Below are 21,298 nucleotides of genomic sequence, written 5' to 3'. Positions count from 1 at the left end.
AATTAACATTCTCCCTCATGATCATACATCTGCTACTTCCTCAGCGGCTTTGAGCAGACATATAGCCATACTAGAAGAATGTATTATACCCGTTTCTGTAACCTCTATACCAGTTTTGCTAGGTTAACTTTAGGTAATTATTTGGTGAATAATTTGGAATAAAGAAGGTAATATTTTGAATATATGTACTTAAATTTTAAATAAACAGAGTGGTTTATGTATATGTATATGACAGCAAACTGTGATAGGAGATTCAAGGGCCTACGGGTATGTATCAGTTTTAAAATATCACTTTACCTCATCACCATATCCTGTAGTGGACAGACTGAAAATGTTCAATTTTCCCGCTTTCTTTAGGTTTTACGTGTGTAGCAGTATTTATTGTGCAGATGTTCCAGTGGCACGATAGTTTAACTTGCTGTAGGCAAAAAGATAACGCTCTGCATTCCTGAGAGTGGACTGAATGTTAAATTATAATTTAAAGCTTGGGACAATTGTATATTTTTGCTTTTTTTTTTTTTTTTTTTTTTTTTTTTTTTTGTAGGAAGCAAATACAATATGATTTTAATATTTATATTTATGTTTAATATTTGTAAAATAGTAAGAGGAGTTTACCTCAATATAGTATGAACCAGAGCATTACAGCTCTGGTTCATACTATCTAATTTATGTTTAATGCAATAAATTAAACTAAAAATGAGAAATAATAGAAATAAATGGAAATAAATTGAAATGATAGATATCAAAATTAATCATGTTATCCGTAGAGCGTGGACTGGCAATGCTTTTCTAAGGCATGACAGCCCTGTATGCGCCCCTTGGGGATAACTATTTACAAATATATATAGCCTCCTTCATTGTGAATCTTAACCCTGTGGTTTCTTGTTATATTCTGTGTTTGTAAATAATTCTAGTTTTTGCACTGATGCTGTAATAATTAATTTTATATGATAGCTTTAGTGGAGTGCAATATACGCCTGCATAGTGATGATGACCAGTGTATTTACATACTTGGTGTTAATAACTCTGCAAGTGGGGATTTGATTTTGTTCATCCAGGTACTGTGAAGATAGACGAGCCTCACCCATGCGCAATTAACCTGGGGTTCAAATGGGGGCATTTATGTTCCATGGCAAAGATTTCTTCTATGATTCTATTAGGATTAATGTTAGTTGGTTGCTGTTTCAGTTTCATTGTTGTTGTTGTTATTTGGTTTTTAGGAGCATTAGCAACTAAGGCCATATTGCTCCGGGGATATGCGGTGGTCATTCCCTGACTTTTCCGCATCTTCCGTATTTGGTGGTCACGGGCTCGAATCTCGGTCTAATCAAGAAGCATGTGCTATGCACTGCCGCTCCTGCCCACCTGGCTATGGAGGCGCCCCTTTCAGTTTCACTTGTGCAAGTGCATTTATATGGTGCATGATGGAATTATCAGGTATTTTGTTATTGAGGGTATTTTTCAGTTTTATTAAAGCTTCCATCATGTTTTATAGATTATTGCATATGCGTATAATTCTGTTGGTTTGGTTTCTGATCACGTTTCCTTGTATATTCTTGTCTAAATTAGTTTCCCACTTTGTTAGTTTAATAGCTGGAAAGCTGAACTGGTCTCTTTTATCATTGTGTCTGGTGTATACTAAGTCATTTGCTATTATGATTTGACTATCGAGGTAAGTGGCTCGTAGGTTGCTTTCTGTGTTGGTTCTTTCTATAGTCAATTCTTCAGGATAAATTTTCTTAGCCATGTTGTCGAAATCTGTATAGTTCATGACAAGTACATTGTCAATGTATCTGTAGTATGTGATGTCTTCTTTAACCTTATTTTCATAAAAGTGCAAACAGAGGTTGGCTATGGTGCAAGAACTACTTGCAAAAACTGAAAAATACTCTCATCAATAACAAAATACCTGACAATTACATCACACAACTGTGTTTGTCACACAAGTTTCGCTTGTGTGACAAACACAGTCACACAAGTGTAACTCAAACAGCGACTAACGTTAATCCTAATATAATCACAGAAAAAAATCTTTGCCATGGAAAATAAATGCTCTAATTAGAGCTGAGAATTGGCCCCCATTTGAACCCCAGCTTAATTGCGCATAGGTGAGGCTCGTCACCTATCAGCACAGTACCTGGATGTCCAAAATCAAATCCCCACTAGCAGAGTTATTAACACCATGAATGTAAATACACTGGTTATCGTCACCATGCAGGCATATATTGCATTCCACTAAAGCTAACACATAGAATTAATTATTACGGCATCAATGCAAAAACTAGAATTATTTACAAACACGGAATATAACGAGACACCATAGGGTTAAGATTCACAGATTCACAATGAAGGCGGCTGTATATATTTGTAAACAGTTATCCCCAAGGGCACATACAGTGCAGGCATGCTTTAGAAAAGCATTGCCGGTGCACGCCCTACAGATAACATGATTAATTTTAATATCTATCATTTCAATTTATTTCTCATTTTTAGTTTAATTTAATGCATTAAATATAAATATAAATATTAAAATCATATTATATCTGCTTCCTAAAAAAAAAAAAAAAAAAAAAAAAAAAGACAAAAATATACAAATGTCCCAAGCTTTAAATTATAATTTAACATTAAGTCCACTCTCAGGAATGCAGAGCATTAGATTATGCCTACGGCAAGTTAAACTATCACGCCACAAATTAAACCTGGAATGTCTGCGCAATAAATAGTACTACACACATAAAACCTAAAGGGCGGGAAAATCGAAAATTTTCAGTCTGTCCTCCATTGGATATGGAGGTGAGGTAAAAGATATTTTAATCTATTACATACCTATAGGGCTTTGAATCTCCTATCACAGTTTGCTGTAATATACATAAACCACCCTGTTTATTTAAAAATTAAGTACATGTATTCAAAATATTACCCTCTTTATTCCAAATTATTCACTAAGTAATTACCTAAAGTTAACCTAGCAAAACTGGTATAGAGATTACAGAAATGGGTATGTATGATACATTCTTCTAGTATGGCTATATGTCTGCTCAAAGCCCATGATTAAGTAGCAGACGTATGACCATGAGGGTGAATGTTAATTTTCGCTAACTTTCGCAAATTTTCTCTAATCTTCTTTAAATTTTACATTAATTTTGTTGTTTTTATATTTATATGTATCTATGTTATATATATGTATCTATGGTATATTAGACTATCCATACCAGGGCTAGATTTATATATAACTAGTGGGTTGGTTGAGATCCTTACCTACAAACCTGATGCTCCCAAGCAGTACTAATATTAATTGTAAAAAGTAATGATATATATAAATAAGTACACACACACACACAATTTTATTATTAAATTTTTAGCAAAGCTTATTATCTTAGTACTCACCTCTGAGATCCGTACTGATTAAAATTAAAAATTACATGAAAGCAAGGTGAAAAGGAAATAACGGTGAAAGTTCCATTACATTATTATTATTTTTTTTTTTTTATGATAATCCCAAACACGAGAGGTATTAGAAGCTACAGGGTAGAGGTTGAGAAGATGAAAGAAAATATTTGTTGACATTGGACTTGAACTTCTGTAGACTGTAATTTTCAGGGAATACTTATGGAGGACGGTTGTTCCAGAAAACGGCAGTTGAATGAATAAACAAGGAAGATGAAATGTTGGTTCTGTGAGTTTGAAATTGGACAGTAAATGGATGTTGGCTGGTGGTGGCATGTATTCGGACTGTTTTGAAAAAGAGAGTGGGAATTATAGAAGCCAATTCAGAAGAACAGTACCTGTAGAAAAGGCATGCAGCAGAAACAGTATGTCTACAGACAGAGAGTGGAAAGATTCCGTTAGAGAGGATTCATTAATTAACCTAACTGCCTTCTTTTGAATGGAATCTAGAAGCCTGAGAGAGGTTTTGGGGGTACCGCCCCAGATGTGGGAAGAATATTCCATGGTAGGACTAGATTTGCGATTTGCACAGAGTGAACAGCTGTTTGGAAGAAAACTAACGCTGAGAGCAAAAGAAAAAACCAAGTTTTTAAGATGAAGAGGAAGCAATATTTATAATGTGCTTGTGCCAAGAGAGATTAGAAGTAAGGGTAATCCCCAAAAGAGATATATCATTTTGCCTAGAAATTGGAGTGTCACAAAGATAAGCATAGAAGCAGAAGAATCCTTTTTGCGAGATATAAGACAAGAAGTTTTAGAAGGATTGAAATCAACTAAGTTGTCTTTGCCCCACTGGAGAATTACCTGGAGTTCGGAATTTAAGGAATTGGTAGTGGATATTCGAGAAGTTGAAAGCTGATTGAGGGGAGCAAGGTTTCTCAAAATGGAAAGTGGAATGCAATGTGCTATCATTGGCAAAACTATGGATAGGTTTTCCAGTCAATGGAAGAAGGTCATTAATATACAAGAGGAAAAGAGTGAGGGTAAAACTGAACCTTGGGGGTCACCAGCATTAGTGGAAAAGTTAGAAGACAAAGAGCCATCACCCTCAGTGAGCGATCAGAGACAAAACTGGATAACCAATTGCAGAAAAAAAGAAAAAAAAAACCATAAGATCAAAGCTTGTTTAGGAGACCTTTATGCCAAACACGACTGAAAGCCTTTGAGATGCCAAGAGCAACTGCTTGTGTTTCCCCGAGCTTTTAAATTGAATTTGTTCATAAATGGGTAACATAAGGCAGAATATCACCAGTGGATCGACACTGATGGAATCCTGACTGGCGATCATTGATCAGACAGAAGGTTTCTAGGTAGTTTAAGAGTTGGCGGTTAATTGATTTCTCCATTACTTTAGAAAGAGCAGAAGTAATTGCAATGGGACGATAATTTGATGGGAGGGATCTGTCACCCTTTTTTAGGAACTGGCTGGAACAAATTTCCAAGAAGAAGGAAAAACAACTTTGGAATAAGAAAGTGAAAAAAGGTGGCAAAGAATGGGAGTAAGTTCAGGAGCACAGATTTTGAGAACTAGTGGAGAAATACCATCAGGACCTGGAGCTTTCTTAACATCAAGATTCATCAAATTCCTACTGACATCCTTTTGATGGAAGACCACAGGAGGCATTGAATGGATTGAGTTTGGATTTGGAAGAAAAATGGAATGCTAGTAGGTCAGCTTTATCCTTGGCCGAAGTGAGAACAGAACCATCTGGCTTTGACAGAGGTGATAGCAGAGATGGGAAAAAGTTGCGGTCAATAGGTTTGGCAAGAGACCAGAATGCTCAGCTATCATTAGGGCAAGAAGCAAGTTTTCTACTCTTAGCCTGTTCAAAATCTAGTTTGGACTGATTAATAACTGCTTTACAATTGTTGGGAGCTTTGGTGTAGGCAGAAAATGAATCTGAAGATTTGGAAACAAGCCAATTAAGATATGCAATGGTTCTTCTCTTGAACAGCCTTAGCACATTTATTAGAAAACCAAGGTTTAGATAAAGGACGAGATTTTAAAGTGGAGTGTGGAATAAAAGATTCCATTCCTACAAGAATAATTTCACTGACACAATCTGAGCAAACGTTGACATCAGAAGTTTTGAAATAGTAATCTGACCCAGGAAAAGAAGAAAATAAATCTCTCAGGTCATCCCATTTTGCATTCTTGTAATGCCAAAAAATACGTGGTTGGGAACAGCCATGAGATAAAGGCTCCATTGGAGAGGAGACAATCACCAAGTTGTGATCTGAGGTGCCTAAAGGACCACTCACCTCGACCGTGTACTTAGAAGGGTTGTTTGTGAGGAAAAGATCAAGCGTTGGCTGTATGGTTAGGATTGTCCAGTATTCTTGTGGGTAAATGAACAATCTGTGCAAGATCATTAGTAATTGCAAAAGCCTCAGCATCTCAACAGCTGGGTTGGTGTGACTAGAAAATGGAAGCCAGCTCGAGTTGTGAACATTAAAATCACCAAGGAAAATTACCTCACTGTTAGAAAAGTTGGACTGGAGAAAGTCATGTTGTAAAGAGAGGAAGTCAAAGAGCTCCAAGTGATTAGTGGAGTTGGGAGAACGGCAGAGACAACAGATAAATTTGACACAATGAGGTAGAGAGATTTTAAGCCAGAGAAGATCGAAAAGAGGAGATTCCAAATTACCAAGTCTCTGACAGGGAATATTGGAATGGACATATGCATCAGTACTACCTTTGAGGTGAAAGGAATCGTACAGTGAATAATTTTGGCAACTCAGCTCAGTAGTGGTCGAATCAACCGATAACTGAGATACTGTCAGAAAAAGTACATGGGGTTTGGCAGACTGCAATTGGAAATGGACATTGTTGAGATTAGAATTGACACCACATATTTGTGAAATGAACTAGGAAGTGTTTGGGAGGTTTAGATCTTTTCGCAGATAAGCTTACTCTATTAGTTTGACAATTCATGGTGAATTCGATAGTAAGAAAAATTGGGGGGACATGATGTATGAAGTAATGGAATTTTTGGATATGGCATACACATGGTAAGAATATACCCAGATCCTTGACATAATGTGGCCTCAACAATGTCAATGTTAAAGTTCATTTTCCACCTCTCAGCCCATTTGCTCAACCTTTCCAGATCCTGCTGCAGCAGCATAGCGTCAGTATTGTCCTTAACAACCCTGCCAACCTTTGTATCGTCTGAAAACTTGGACATTAAGCTTGATATACCATCATCAATATTATTTATAAATACAGAAAACAATAATGGACCCAACAGTGAACCCTGAGGGACTCCACTAATAACATTAGTCCACAATGAGCAGTGTCCATTGATTACCACTCTCTGTCTTCTCCCCCTCAACCACCCCTTTATCCATAGCAGCAATTTGCCTCCAATGCCACACTGCTCCAATTTGTGCAGCAGTCTTCCATGTGCAACAGTATCAAAAGCCTTTCTAAGATCCAAGTATATATTATCAAAGTTATTCCCTGCATCCAGTTCTTTTGTGACTGCATCATAGTATCGAATCAAATTGGTCAGGCAAGACTTCCCCTTAAGAAAACCATGCTGTGTCCGAGCTATAACTGAAGTCTTGTCTAGATGATCCTGCAGTGCTTCTTTAACCAGTGCCTCCATTAATTTTCCTGGAACAGAAGTTAAACTCACAGGTCTATAATTACTTGTGTCAGCCTTTGATCCTCCTTTGTGAATTGGGGTCACATTTGCACATCTCCAGTCTATGGTACCTCCCCTGAGTCCAAGGTAGCTCTCATAATTATAGCTAAGGGCCTGCTTACCTCCTTTGCTGCCTCCTTTAATATAGCTGGATAGATCCCATCCACCCCAGGTGCTTTCTTGTGTTTATCTTCAACAATTTCTCCTCCACTTTACTCTCAGTTATTACAAGATTATCTAGCTTACTGCCAGAGTTGAATACACCTCTGACATCCCCCTCGCTGAATAATTCCTCATGTGTGAATGTCGATGAAAAATATCCATTTAGTTTGTTAGCTACCTGAGCAGGATCATTAACAGTTGAACCATCGATATCAAGTGGACCAATCTGATTTATCCCCTTCCTTCTAGAGTTTACATAAGTAAAGAACTCTTTGCTGTTTTTCTTTGCATCCCTTGCCAAAGATTTCTCGTAATCTGCCTTTGCCTGCCTAACCTCCTTTGTAACTTGGTTACAGATCAACTTATATCTATCATAGGCTTCTGTGTCACATGTTAATTTATATGTATCCCATGCATTTTTCTTCTCTGCCATATGTCTCATTAGTTCGTCTGATATCCATTTAGGCCTAAACCTACCTTGAACAATAAATATCCTAAATTCAAATATTAGAACACGCCCTAATATGAATAAACAACAGTTAATGACCTTCCAAAAATTCCGGAAAGACAGCAACATCATGATTCAGAAAGCAGATAAAGGTGACAATCGTAATTCTGTACAAATCTACATACATCAAAAAAATTCAAGGGATTCTTTCCGACATAACACTACACAACCCTACATGAGAAACTATTCCCCACACACTTTTTAAATCTCTGGCCTCCACAGAGTTCTGGGTCATACAAACAGAGTACACAATGCAGAGAGCGGGGGAAACCCTGGTGCCATCAGACAACTAATACGCTTTACACTTGTATAAGGCGCCTCCGTAGCCAGGTGGGCAGGAGCAGCAGTGCACAGCACACACTTCTTGATTAGACCGAGGTTCGAGCCCGTGACCACCAAATACAGAGGATACGAAAAGGTCAGAGAATGACCACTGCATATCCCCAGAGCAATATGGCCTTAGTTGCTAATGTTCCTAAAAACCAAAAGCAAACAAACAACAATTGTATAAGAGAATGGTTTGTCTACATCTTGAGTACTACATACCAGTGTGGAAGCCTTGGGTGCAGAGAACAGCAAGATTAATCAGGGATGCAAAAGCATACCCTTTTCGTGAAACACTTCAGTTCTGCAAATAGCAGCTTGTCTAAACCTGTGCTTAGTCCTGACTGAAGTGTTGAGTGCCTTAAATGGATTGAATAAATGAAATACAGATGTGCAAAAATTTGCTTTTGGATGGAGTAATTGATTATTGAAACAAATGCAATCTGACATTATGGAGGTGGATATTTTTTGAATAAATTTAAGGAAGAATTAAAGAAATTATTAAGGGATGGGCAGATGGCACGAGTAGTAGTGTGTGTGTGTGTTTGTGTGTGTGTGTGTGTGTGTGTGTGTGTGTGTGTGTGTGTGTGTGTGTGTGTGTGTGTGTGTGTGTGTGTGTGTGTGTTCTCTTTGGCTTATGCTGTACAAGTTTGCTTCCTTGGATCACATGCCACTACTAATACTAAATTTCCAAGCAGAATGAAAAGCACTAGTGGAATAAGTGTAAAAAAGGTGACACTACTATGTAGCACACATTACAGAGCAAGAGCAAGCTCAATAGCACAGATTTTGAGAACAAGTGAAGAAATGGCATCAGGACTTAGAACTTTCTTGTCAAGATTGTTCAGAATTCCTAACATCCTTGTAATAGAAGATCATGGGAGACACTGTGCAGTGTATTGGGTATGTTTACCAAGACTGTCTTTTAAATTAAAATTTTTTTCCTATTTTGACTTTACACACAAATATTACAGCAAAGGTACCATAAAAAATTAATAAAAAAATGAAAAATCTCGTCATTACTTATTTCTTTCTTTGTAGTAATAACCTCTACATTTATATGTATTATTTATTCCAGTTTTAACTTCTGTATCTCAATAACAGAAAGTTTTTAAATTTCAGCTTCTGTAAGCACACACCATCTTGATTCTTGTTGAAATGGTTCACAATTCTAGGCTGAATTTTGAAACTATTTTAAATATAAAAATGGATAACATTAATTTTAAACACAGTTGATAGATGGTATTAGATTTTGTGATTTTAAGAGAATCTATTGCATGAGACTGATACTAAGAATCTTCAAAGAATATATTCACATTTATACTCCTTTGGTCACTTACATGAAAATAATGCATAATTCATGCATACTTTCAAAGGAGTTAAAATCATCTGTTTGAGATTAATGGCAGTTGCTCCATCTGCACACCTAAATACATTCACAATCATACCCAAGTAGTTTTGGAAGTGACAGTTATTGTTTGTTCAGTTATTAAATTATTAATAATGTTACTGTTATTTCCATCATGTTTGCAGGTTTTCATAAAATGTGGTTGGTTACATTATCAATGGAAATTTATGCTCTTGCTTTGATAAGTTAGATCCTGTTCATTTTATACATGAATTTTTATATAAAATAGATAATAATAAATATATTTTATTTTATTTATACAGGGTGTTTCAGTTAAACGTTTCAGAACTTCTAAGAGGGGTAGGGTACATCCTGACAACTCGAAATCATATAGCAATGTGGGGTCGGAAATGCTTTCCTGAAGCGGTGTTGTACACAGAAGCACCATAAAGAAAAGAGACCGTAAGTGAGAAATCGTTTTAATAATACATGAAAAGAAGCAAAAGGTACATGGATTAAAGTAAGTGTTCGAAGTTTCTTCCACGGGCTACAATGCACACCCCACATCTCCGACGCATGGACATCCGAACATTCTGGAATACTCCAGGCAAATTTTGAATTTCTTCGGCAGCTACTGCGATTCTTGCAACCAGCTCCTCAGCATTGTCAACAGGGGTGTCATAAACTAGCGATTTCATATGACCCCAGAAATAAAAATCAAGACATGATAGGTCGGGTGACCGAGCAGGCCAACGCACGGGACCACCACGTCCGATCCACTGTTGACCAAATGTGACATCCAGGTAGTTACGAACATCTCCGCTATAATGGGCAGGGGCTCCATCGTGTTGGAACCACATTGTCTGTTGCGTCGATGCAGAAATCTGTTCATCTCTCAAAAGTTGTGGCAATACTTGCTGCAGAAAGATCAAGTAGATAGGTCCGGTTAGACGACACGGTAACAGGTAAGGTCCGATGAGGTGATCTCCCATAATACCGGCCCATACATTGACCGAAAATCGAATCTGTGCTGCACGACGTCGCACGACGACTTCTGTGTACAATACCGCTTCAGGAAAGCATTTCCGACCCCACATTGCTATATGATTTCGAGTTGTCAGGATGTACCCTACCCCTCTTAGAAGTTCTGAAACGTTTAACTGAAACACCCTGTATATATAATATATAAGCAGAATATGTATATGCATAATGCAAAATTTCCATACCACTTAATGATTATATAATTTTAAAATTTAATGTATGTAATACTTTTCTTTTTTTTCTAGCAGAATTAATAAGAGTTTTGGTGTTTTGAAAAAAAAAAAAAAAAAAAGAATTTGTGAAGTTTTCCTTAAAAAATATATTTAATAAGAATTGCAATCCACTAAGCAAAAGATCAGGTATTGGTATACTCCAAAAAGGTTTTTTTTTTTTTTTTGCATTTCTGTTAGACAGGGCACCAATTATGTTTCTATAAGAGTGGGTGCCAACACGGGATTAAGAAAAAATAAATAAATAAAACTGGCTGCAGTAAGTCCTTAAATATACATTTCCTGCATTTGCATTTAAATTTTTTTTTTTTTCCATATCAGATTTGAGTGCTATCAATGATGAACACAGCAAAATGTTTCATTAAACTGTAAGACCACATTTGGAATACTGTGTTCAAGAATGGAGACCTCATTTGAAAAAATGACATCGAGCTTCTTGAGAGGGTTCAAAGACAGACAACTCGAATGGTGAGATAGGCAGAATGATGACCGTATGAGGAGACTCTGATTATGTGGGCTACAGAGCTTGGCAACCAGGCACCTCAGAGGTAACCTGATTGAGGTTTATAAGGCTCTGAGAGGGATTAGTAAAATGAATAAAGGTAGAATTCTCACAGTTCTAAACAATTCCAGAACTAGGGGTAATAAATTCAAATTACAGAGGTTGAGGTTTATATTAGATTGTAGGAAGTTTCCTTTTAGCCTTTAGCCAGCGAGTTGCTGATAGCTGGAACAGGTTGCCTTCGTGGGTAGTTGAGGATGACAGTTTGAATAAATTCAAAGGTCAACTGGATACTTACCTGTAGGAGGAGGGAAGCATATAATTTGTTTTCTTATCTACTTGGTTAGTTGGTTTTTTCTTTTCTTTTCTTTCTTTTTTGCCAGTGCAGCACAAGCTTGTGGCTTCCTTGCACTACATGGCAAATACTATTACTATTAAGAAATATTTAATAAGGAAAAGAAGTAACAGAGAAGGTGAAATTCCAAATATGCTGGTCAATTACTGCTGGGTTTTGGTCAGAGAAGCACAAACGTCAAACGGTAATAATGAATAAAAATATTTTGCATTTAGTTTGTTACATTATTAATTACAATAACACTTTACTCACATATAAATCTAACTTTCCTTTCCCTTGAAAACAGTAAATAATACAAAATTTCCAAATCCAGATTTAAATTCAGTATTACCCCATTTTTTAAAAAGAAAATTATCCATTTCTTAATGAGAAAAAAAAAAAAAAAAAATCTGTTTTACTGTTCAGTGTTATTTTACTCATGGCCAATAAAACAGAAGAAAAAGGAAGGCAGGTAACAATTAGATAAGGTATTACTCTATTGAAACCATTGGAATACTGTATTCAATTATGGAGACTGCACCTAAAGAAAGGCATTGTTTTTCTTGAAAGGGTCCAAAGATGGGTAAATCACCTGGTGAGATCAGCAAAAGGGCATCCATATGAGGAAAGACTTCGAAAATGTGGGTTGCAGAGCTTGGAAACTAGGCATCTTAGAAGACACTTGATTGAGGTGTTTAGGGCTCTGAGAGGCATAAGCAAAATGAATAAGGATGAAATTTTCACGGCTATAAATGATAATGTTCTTATTATTATTATTTTATTTATTTATTTTTAATTGTTTGGCTGGTGCAACATAAGCCATAGGCTTCCTTGCACCAAGTAGCCATTACTAATACTAATACTCCAACTGCTATGGTGAACAGAATACATTCAATGATCAGTGAATTATGACCACATACCTACCACTGATTCCACTATATGTCTAAAGTGTTGGGCCGCCGTTTGCACAGATAACAGCCACTGATTCCACTATATGTCTAAAGATGTCATTAGGAATCTGCAATACTTTCAACAGTGTTTGAATTGATGGCAGCTGCATGTCAAAACACCTCACTTCAAATTCCAAAACATCCCACGGGTGTTTAATTGGATTGAGGTCAGGCAAATTCGGAGTTCAATTAAGGTAGATGATATCTTCACTATGTTCCTTGAACCACTTGTGCACAGTGTGAGTCCGATGACAAAGTGCATTATCATCTTGGAAGAACCTGTTTCTATCTGGGAAAAAAAAGGCAACAGGGTGAACATGGTCTCCTAAGAGCTGCCGGTAGACCACACCAGTGGAACACTGGTCTATATGCACCAGGGGTTCTAGTTCTTTCCAACAAAATGCCCTGTATTAAGCAACCACCTGTCTGGATAGTGGACACCCACCATGCGCAATGGGCCATGGATTCCTATTGCTAATGCCACGCACAAAGGCATCTGTTGGTATGTTACACCAGGTATTTGGACTCATCTGACCAGTAGAGTAATTTCCAGTCCTCCAGTGTCCAACCAGAATGTTGTTGATACCAGAGCATTTGCCATCGATGATTAGCAGTGAGGAGAGGATGTCTAACTGAATCATATACTGCAGAACACCATACAGCTGAGTGAGCGGCACATCATCATTTAGGACATTGTTCTTCCATTCCCCATATTGTATTACGATGTCAACTGTAGCATAGTGACCTGCTGTTGAGCCTATAGAACACACTGCAAGCGTTGTTCACCACAAACATCTACCCTGCGTACTCCTTTAAAATTCTGTTGGCAGGAGGTGGTTTGACCCATTCGACACCATGCACAACCGACAAGATGTGCCCTTTCCAATATGGAAGCACCTGACACACCTAATAGTTTAACAGTAACCGCAGGCAGAGGTGAAGGTGATCCTTGCACAACTTCTATTAGAATAAGAAGCGACCTGGAGCGAGGGGTGTTGGGGGTTTCAGGGACGGATGGCAGTCATCATGGAATAGTTGGGTATATGGGATGTGTTAGGGTAACAAGGAATAGGCATAGGAGCATGTATGCTTGCATGTATACCAATGCTAGAAGTATAGTAAATAAATTTGATGAATTTGAAGTGTTGGTCAAGACATCAAAGGCGGATATTGTTGGGATAGCAGAGACGTGGTGTCACAAAGATATAAGGAATGCCGAACTGGAATTTGGGGAGTACAATGTGTACAGAAAGGATAGACAGGACAGAAAGGGAGGGGGTGTTATGCTGTTAATTAAGAAAAACATAAAATCAGGGGGTGTTATGCTGTTAATTAAGAAAAACATAAAATCAAAGGAAGTGCACCCAGTTAATATAGATGAACAGTGCTCTGTTGAGTCAGTTTGGTGTGAGATAAGCACTGCGAAAGCAAAAATAAGAGTAGGAATGTGTTATAGGCCTAATGACTTGAATGAGTACAATGAACAATTGTACAGAGAAATAGAGTGGGCAAGTAAATCAGAGAGTCTTATAATGGGAAGATTTTAATTTCACAGATATTGACTGGAACTTGTGGGTTAGTCACTCACACACTAGTCAGACTTTTGTGGATTTATTGGATGATTGTTTTCTGCAGCAGCATGTTCGAGAGGCAACCAGAGAAAGTAACACTCTTGATCTGGTTATCAGCAGTGATCATTCGTGTATTAAGAATTTGCAAATAAAGGAACCACTAGGTGGCAGTGATCAGTGTGCTGAAGCGGAATTTACTCAAAGAGGTAACTACCATCAGGGGTAAAGGAAAGGGTTTTTGCTTCCATAAAGGGGGAGTACAGTGGTCTCAGACAGTTTTTAAATTCTGTACAGTGGGATCAACTGACGATGTTACAAACAGAAAATTCTAAGTGGAAAGCATTCAAAGAATTAATCGTGGAAGCTACTAGACTTTATATACTGATTAAGAAATATCGTTCAAGGTTTAGGAATAAATGGTTATCAAATGAACTAATGAGACTCGTGACAGAAAAGAAAAATGCATGGGATGCATATAAATTATCAGGTGACGCAGAAGCCTGTGGCAGATATAAGCTAGTCTGTAATCAGGTCACAAAGGAGGTTCGGCAGGCGAAGGCGGATTACGAGAAATCTTTGGCAAAAGATGCTAAGAAAAACAGCAAGGATTTCTTTACTTATATAAACTCTAAAAGGAAGGGGATGAATATGACTGGTCCACTTGACATCGATGGTTCGACTGTTGATGATCCTGCTCAGATAGCAAACAAACTGAATGAGTATTTTGCATCTACATTCACACGTGAGGAATTATTACAATTTGAAAATGGAAGAAGGTTATCAAATTGTAACAGTGTGCTTAATGATTTTGTAATAACTGAGAGCAAAGTGGAGGAGAAATTGTTGAAGTTAAACATAAGAAAGGCAGCTGGGGTGGATGGGATCTATCCAGTTATTTTAAAGGAGGCGGCAAAGCAACTAAGCAAACCATTAGCCATAATTATGAGCATCCTTGGACTCAGGGGAGGTTCCCACGGACTGGAGATGTGCAAATGTGTCCCCAATTCACAAAGGTGGATCGAAGGGTGACACGAGTAATTACAGACCAGTTAGTTTAACTTCTGTTCCGGGTAAAATAATGGAGTCGCTGGTTAAAGATGCATTGCAGGATCATCTAGACAAGACTGCAGCAATAATTCAAACACAGCATGGGTTTGTTAAGGGAAAGTCTTGTCTGACAAATTTGATTGGTTATTATGATGTGGTCACAAAGGAACTGGATGCAAAAAGTAATTTTGATATCATATACTTGGATTTCAGGAAAGCTTTTGACACTGTTGCGCATGGAAGACTACTGTACAAATTGGAGCAGAATGGTATTAAGGGTAAGTTGCTACAATGGATAAAAGGATGGTTAAGTGGGAGAAGACAGAGGGTGGTAATCAATGGGTGCTGCTCTTCGTGGACTAATGTTATTAGTGGAGTCCCACAGGGTTCGGTGTTGGGTCCACTGTTGTTTTGTGTATTTATCAATGATATTGATGAAGGTATATCAGGCTTAATGTCGAAGTTTGCAGATGATACAAAGGTTGGCAGGGTTGTTAATGACAGTAATGGCAGTGTGCTACTGCAACAGGATCTAGATAATTTGGGCAGATGGGCTAAGAAGTGGCAACTGAAGTTCAACCTTGACAAATGCAAAGTACTGCATATGGGTAGAAGTAACCCCAGAGAAACGTACCAACTGTGTGGTACTACACTTAAGGTGGTAGAAAATGAAAAAGACCTGGGAGTAATTGTGCAGTCAGATATGAAGTTTTCTGAGCAGTGCAGACAGGCTGCTAGGGCGGGTCATGGAGTTTTGTCAATGATATATAGGAATTTTGCTAGCAGTGAAAAGGAGGTGATTGTCCCTCTGTATAAGGCAATGGTCAGGCCACGCCTTGAGTACTGCGTACAGGTCTGGAGGCCTCATTTTAGGAAGGATGTAGATTTGCTTGAGCGTGTACAGAGAAGAGCAACACGATTGGTGAGGGGAATGAAGGGATTCTCTTACCAAGAGAGGCTTAAGTTCTGCAAATTGCAGTGGCTGGAGACTAGGCACCTGCGCGGTGATCTGATTGAGGTCTATAAAGCCTTGAATGGGTTGAGCACGCTGAATTCTGATGGGATCCTTCCACTTGTTCAGATTACCAACCTACGGGGACATAAGTTCAAATTAAGAAAGGACAGATGTAGAATAGATGTGCGGAAATTTGCCTTTAGCCAGCGGGTGGTTAATTGCTGGAACAAACTTCCATCTGTCGTTGTGGAAGTTGATAGGTTAAATAAATTTAAGGAGGAACTGGACAGGCATTTGGAGGGAATGGTGTGATTTTTTTTTTTTTTTTTTTGGCTGATGCTGCATAAGCTCCTACACTTGCTTTCTTGCATCATGTGCCACTACTACTACTACTACTACCTGACAATCATGCCCCTTTTGAGACGCTGTGATATCTTTACTACATCTCATAACTGCTACTTTATCACTTCGACTTGCACTACGAGATACAAATTACCACTGCTCTAGTATACGAAGCTGTTCGGCTTTTTATACTGCAAGCTGTTACATACTCCATTACAGATTGGGTGGTTATAATTCGGCGATCACTAGGTGTATATAAACAGATGCACCTATAACACTTCGTCAACATGATGAAGGGGAACTTTTCTCTGTTTAATAAGCATTCTGCTTACCACAGTAGCTGGAACACATCTTGTTATTATGCATCCAGATGACAAATAAATTCTACACCAAAAAAAAAATTTCATCCCACTTTTCACTAGAGAGAGATTTCCAAGACCAATAGCTGTCTACAGTACTCACTTAACCAACCATAATGAAGTGTTAGTTAGTTATTTGGTTTTGGTTTTTTTTTTTGGAGCATTAGCAACTAAGGCCATATTGCCCCGGGGATATGCGGTGGTCATTCCCAGACCTTTGCACATTCCCCATATTTGGTGGTCACGGGCTCGAACCCCGGTCTAATCAAGAAGTGTGTGCTACGCACTGCTGCTCCTGCCCACCTGGCTATTGAGGCGCCTTTGAAACTTGTTCGGTCAGTAGTTCGTGATTTATGATGGAAAGAGTAATAATAGTTTTGTGAATGTCATCAGAAAGAGCAGTTATCAAATTTTATTGTGAATTGGGAAAAAGTGCTACAGAAACTTTTGACAAGTTAAAAATAGTTTATGCTGATGAATGTTTGTCTCATGTTTTTCAACCAAGAGTGCTTGAATGGTTTTCTCGTTTTTGTAAAGGACGTGAGTCGTTAGAGATCTCTATTTGAACACTGGAGATTGTCACAAAGGTTAGAAAAATTGTGACTGAAGACAGATCAATTTCAACAAGGTTGCTTGCTGAGATGATCGATAGCAATAGGGAATCTGTAAAAGAAATTCTAAAAGATCTGGGTAAGAGAAAAGTTTGTTCCTGTTTTGTACGGCATTCGCTGAATTCTGCCACACATTCTGCCATCAACATCAAGCAATTTTTGTCGAAGAAAAAAAAAAAACAATTCCAGTCACCGAACACCCTCACCACCATATTCACCGGCTTGGCTCCCACAGATTACTTTTTGTTCCCCAAAATCAAAACAGCCATGAAAGGAATGCAATACGGGACGATAGATGACATCCAGGCTGCAGTGACCAACCAGCTGAAAGCTGGTTGGTACTGGAAGAGGAGTTCCAGAAGTTGGTACTGGAAGAGGAGTTCCAGAAGTGTTTTCATACTTGTATAAAAGATGTAAACAGTGTGTATACATCAGAAGTGATTACTTCAAAAATATATAACCTTACTTTGCCGTTAGCATTATTCTTTTTTTTTGTAGTAGCGTCAGTCTTATTATTTAATTGGTGTATAATGCATGAAAAATTTTAAAAAAAAACTGATAAACAGCAATGTTATTTGGTAGGGGGAAGGGGGCTAAACTTGACTAACACATTGAATCAATCTACAACAGCAACATCACCTTCCACCAAAGGAAGGGTGCCACTTCCTCAATAAATGAAAGTGCTTCAGTTATTATAAAACACCCACCTGAACAACTGTTCAAACTTAGGCTTTTAGATTCCTACTTGAAATGGGTTGAAGAAAATGAAAGCATTCATGACATGTAAATAATATATCAACAAATCAAACATTATCTGATCACATTTGCAAGTAAATAACATTCTCAAACTCTTACTTCATTATTATACCAATACTTTTAACAAATTATTCTTTTTAATCTCTGAAACGGAAATTTACTTAGAAACTTATTAAATTAATAAATAATATTATATTAAAAAAAAAGTTGTTCGGTCCACCAGATTCATATTTATAAGACTGGAAAAAATTTACACTTACTGATTCTGAAGACTGATTAGGCATAGCTCCAAATATAAAAGATGACACACGTCGCCCAATGCCTGCCAACACTCCTTGGGGAATTTTCAGAGTACGGCAAAGAATGGTATTCTATTAGAAAATTTTTTAAAAAAAAATTAAAATATGAAGCATAATGCTGTAGGATACTCTCTTAGATTTGTATCATTTATCTATTCAGTTATCATAAAACTGAACTACTAGCTATCCTGAAATCAATCAAGACCAAAAAGTGTTATAAATATAATTCATACAAATTTATCTCATGGCAAATATAGACCATTTTATAACAGGCATGGTTACACACAGAGAATGGCAAGATGTGACAGCATCCATCTTCAGAAACATAATGTAGCTGTATGGAAATATATTTCTCATAATTTTTTTCTTACAAAAAAAAAATTTAAAAAAAGATGTTTCATAAGAAATTTACACCAAACATTATAGCACCCCATATTTAGAAACTTAAAATGGCTATACAGGTGATCCCCGCTTAACGCTGATAATTCGTTCCGGAAAAACAGAGCACTAAGTGAATCCGCACTAAGCGAGTGCCACATTCCCATAAGGTAACATATGTATTTGTGAGTTGCAGTCAGTACCATAGGATATTTCCTAATCAATAATAAACGTTAGTGAAAAGATACACAAATGTCGGTCAAAATATTTAATATTCAAATATTTGTACATATAAAATATTTTGCATTACATACGTATATAATTATGTGGTAACTACTTACGTATCAAAAGTAAACTTAAAATTCCAATTAAAATAATGAATTTAATTGATTTAATTTAATTGATGAATTTAATCATGAAAAATGTGTTGATTTTGGGTTGAACTTTGGTCCTCTTCCAAATAAACTAAAAGGGGTATTAATTTTAAATCCTCCGCAGCGTTACCACCCAACAATAAAGTCAACCGATCATTCGCCACTTTGAAACCTGGCATGTTTTTCTTCTTTCAATATGGAACTTCTTTCAGGCATTCGTCTCTACAAAAGTCCTGCTTCAGCTAAGTTAAAAATTTGTTATGAAGTATACCCCTCTTCAATAATTTTAACAAGTTCTTTTTTGAAAGTTTCGGCTCCTTGATCTGCACTAGCGGCTTCTCCCTGGATTTTAATCTATTCAACCAGCCCTTAGCAGTTTTAAATGGTTCCACATTTTTTTTTTTTTTAGGTGAGTTTTCTTTAGATCATCATATTGGCTAATCTCTCTCTCTCTCTCTCTCTCTCTCTCTCTCTCATTCTCTCTCTTTTTTTTTTTTTTTTTTTTTAATATTTAACTTAACTGAATTCTGCATTGGAATATTATCTTCAATAAAATTAGTTAAAGTTTTTCCATTTCAATCCTAATAGCTGGCCTAGTCCTAGTTGCTTACAGTGGAACAGCTATCTTTCCAGCTGCTAAAATTAATTCTTTATTTTTTTTTTATAATTGTTCTTACAGTTAAAGTTGCAAGTCCTAAATTATGGCACACATCTTCTTGTCGTTGACCGGAATTGATTCACTTCAAAACGTCTAATTTAATTTTCAAATTCAGATTTTTTCTTACATTTACAGTCTTCATACTGAGCCCAGACGTTGTTCCTTTTTCATTCTTATCAGCCATTATTAGCTCTTTGAAAATGTAACTGCGTTGGTTGTATTAATTATGATACAATGTTCAAGTAAACTGTCCATTACGCACGATGTCTAATACTGTACTGAGTGATGACTAGACTTCGGATAAATGCATATAACATAAATATTACAAGCAATATACTTGATCATTTTTTAAAACGTTGATCTCGGAACTACGTAACAAGTCACTGAACTGCAATTAAATTAGCGTGCGAGAAAATTTCTCAAATCGGCGTGGGAAACGTTTTAATGCTGTTTTGCTATTCATTTTTAAGTTATCGACTCCATCAAATGAAACGATTTGATTTCGTTAAATATGCCAAAAATGCAATCTGTAAAAGAGCATTATAGTGATCTGTGACAGCGTTATAGTCAGATATGGGTTATAACATAAGAACAGTGTTATAGCGAATCAGCGTAAAGCAAACCGCGTTGTAAGGGGGGTCTGCTATATGTGAATATTTTTGTTGAATTTTTTTGTCAAATACTAATGGTTTAAAAATCTTGTCCTAATGTTTGAAAAAAGCTTGCACTGAAAAAATTACAAATCGAAAGTAGCTATTTTTCAAACTTTATTACAAAGCAAGTAAATACCTAATGTCAGGAAGCTTTTCACATCCTAAGAAATTCTGCATCCTAAAAACAGCTCTTTCTAAACAAATTACCAAAGAGCTGCTATCTCATTAAAAAAACAGGAGGCCATAAACAACAGACTTTCTTGTGGCATAAATCAATTAGAACTTTTACAAAAAAGTGACATGATTTGCTGCATGGAAGTCTAGTGACACCTCAAAAGCTTTCAGTTGCTTGATGAAAGAGCAGTTTTTTGTTTATAGGTTGAATTTTCATCAGAAAGCTAATCTCTAGTATCAGTAAAGCCAAGGATCGAGCAAGCATGTTTTGTGTGAGAAACATTTTTATACAGATGGGTTGCCACCAGCATCCTAGCAACACTATTGCTGTATTAAGAGTCATAGAATGAAAGTTTGCATACAACCTTTTATTTTAATGATGAATTTGGAATTATGATTAATTATTATATTATTCCATAAAATGAAAAAATTCTGGGTTTGACATATATTTAAAATCATGAAACATAAATTTAAGGGCATTACTGAATAAGTTAAGACTATGTATACAGACAAACTTTTTACCTGTCCATCACATGTGAATGAAGAAATGAGAACTAGGGAACTTGTAGTAGTAGCAAGGATACATCCCAAAGGCTGAAACATAATATATATTGTAAGTACATTA

At 36.9% G+C, this 21,298-nt stretch overlaps 1 protein-coding gene across 1 annotated transcript in view; it reads right to left on the bottom strand.

The window, feature by feature from the left end:
• Nucleotides 1-21,298, bottom strand: part of Nup133 (nuclear pore complex protein Nup133) — a 390,085-nt gene that overhangs the window by 320,741 nt on the left and 48,046 nt on the right. The window contains exons 5-6 of the mRNA XM_090386292.1: nucleotides 21,196-21,267; nucleotides 18,398-18,508 (exon numbers count right to left, since the gene is read on the bottom strand). Coding sequence (XP_090242418.1) covers nucleotides 18,398-18,508; nucleotides 21,196-21,267 — 183 coding nt within the window. The remainder of the gene's footprint in view (nucleotides 1-18,397; nucleotides 18,509-21,195; nucleotides 21,268-21,298) is intronic.

This window comes from Mastigoproctus giganteus, chromosome 1 (genome assembly GCF_048544385.1).
Source record: "Mastigoproctus giganteus isolate SK-2022 chromosome 1, ASM4854438v1, whole genome shotgun sequence".
NCBI lineage: Eukaryota > Metazoa > Arthropoda > Arachnida > Uropygi > Thelyphonidae > Mastigoproctus > Mastigoproctus giganteus.
Note: the sequence above shows the minus strand (reverse complement) of the source record. Positions and strands in the feature narration are given on the sequence as shown.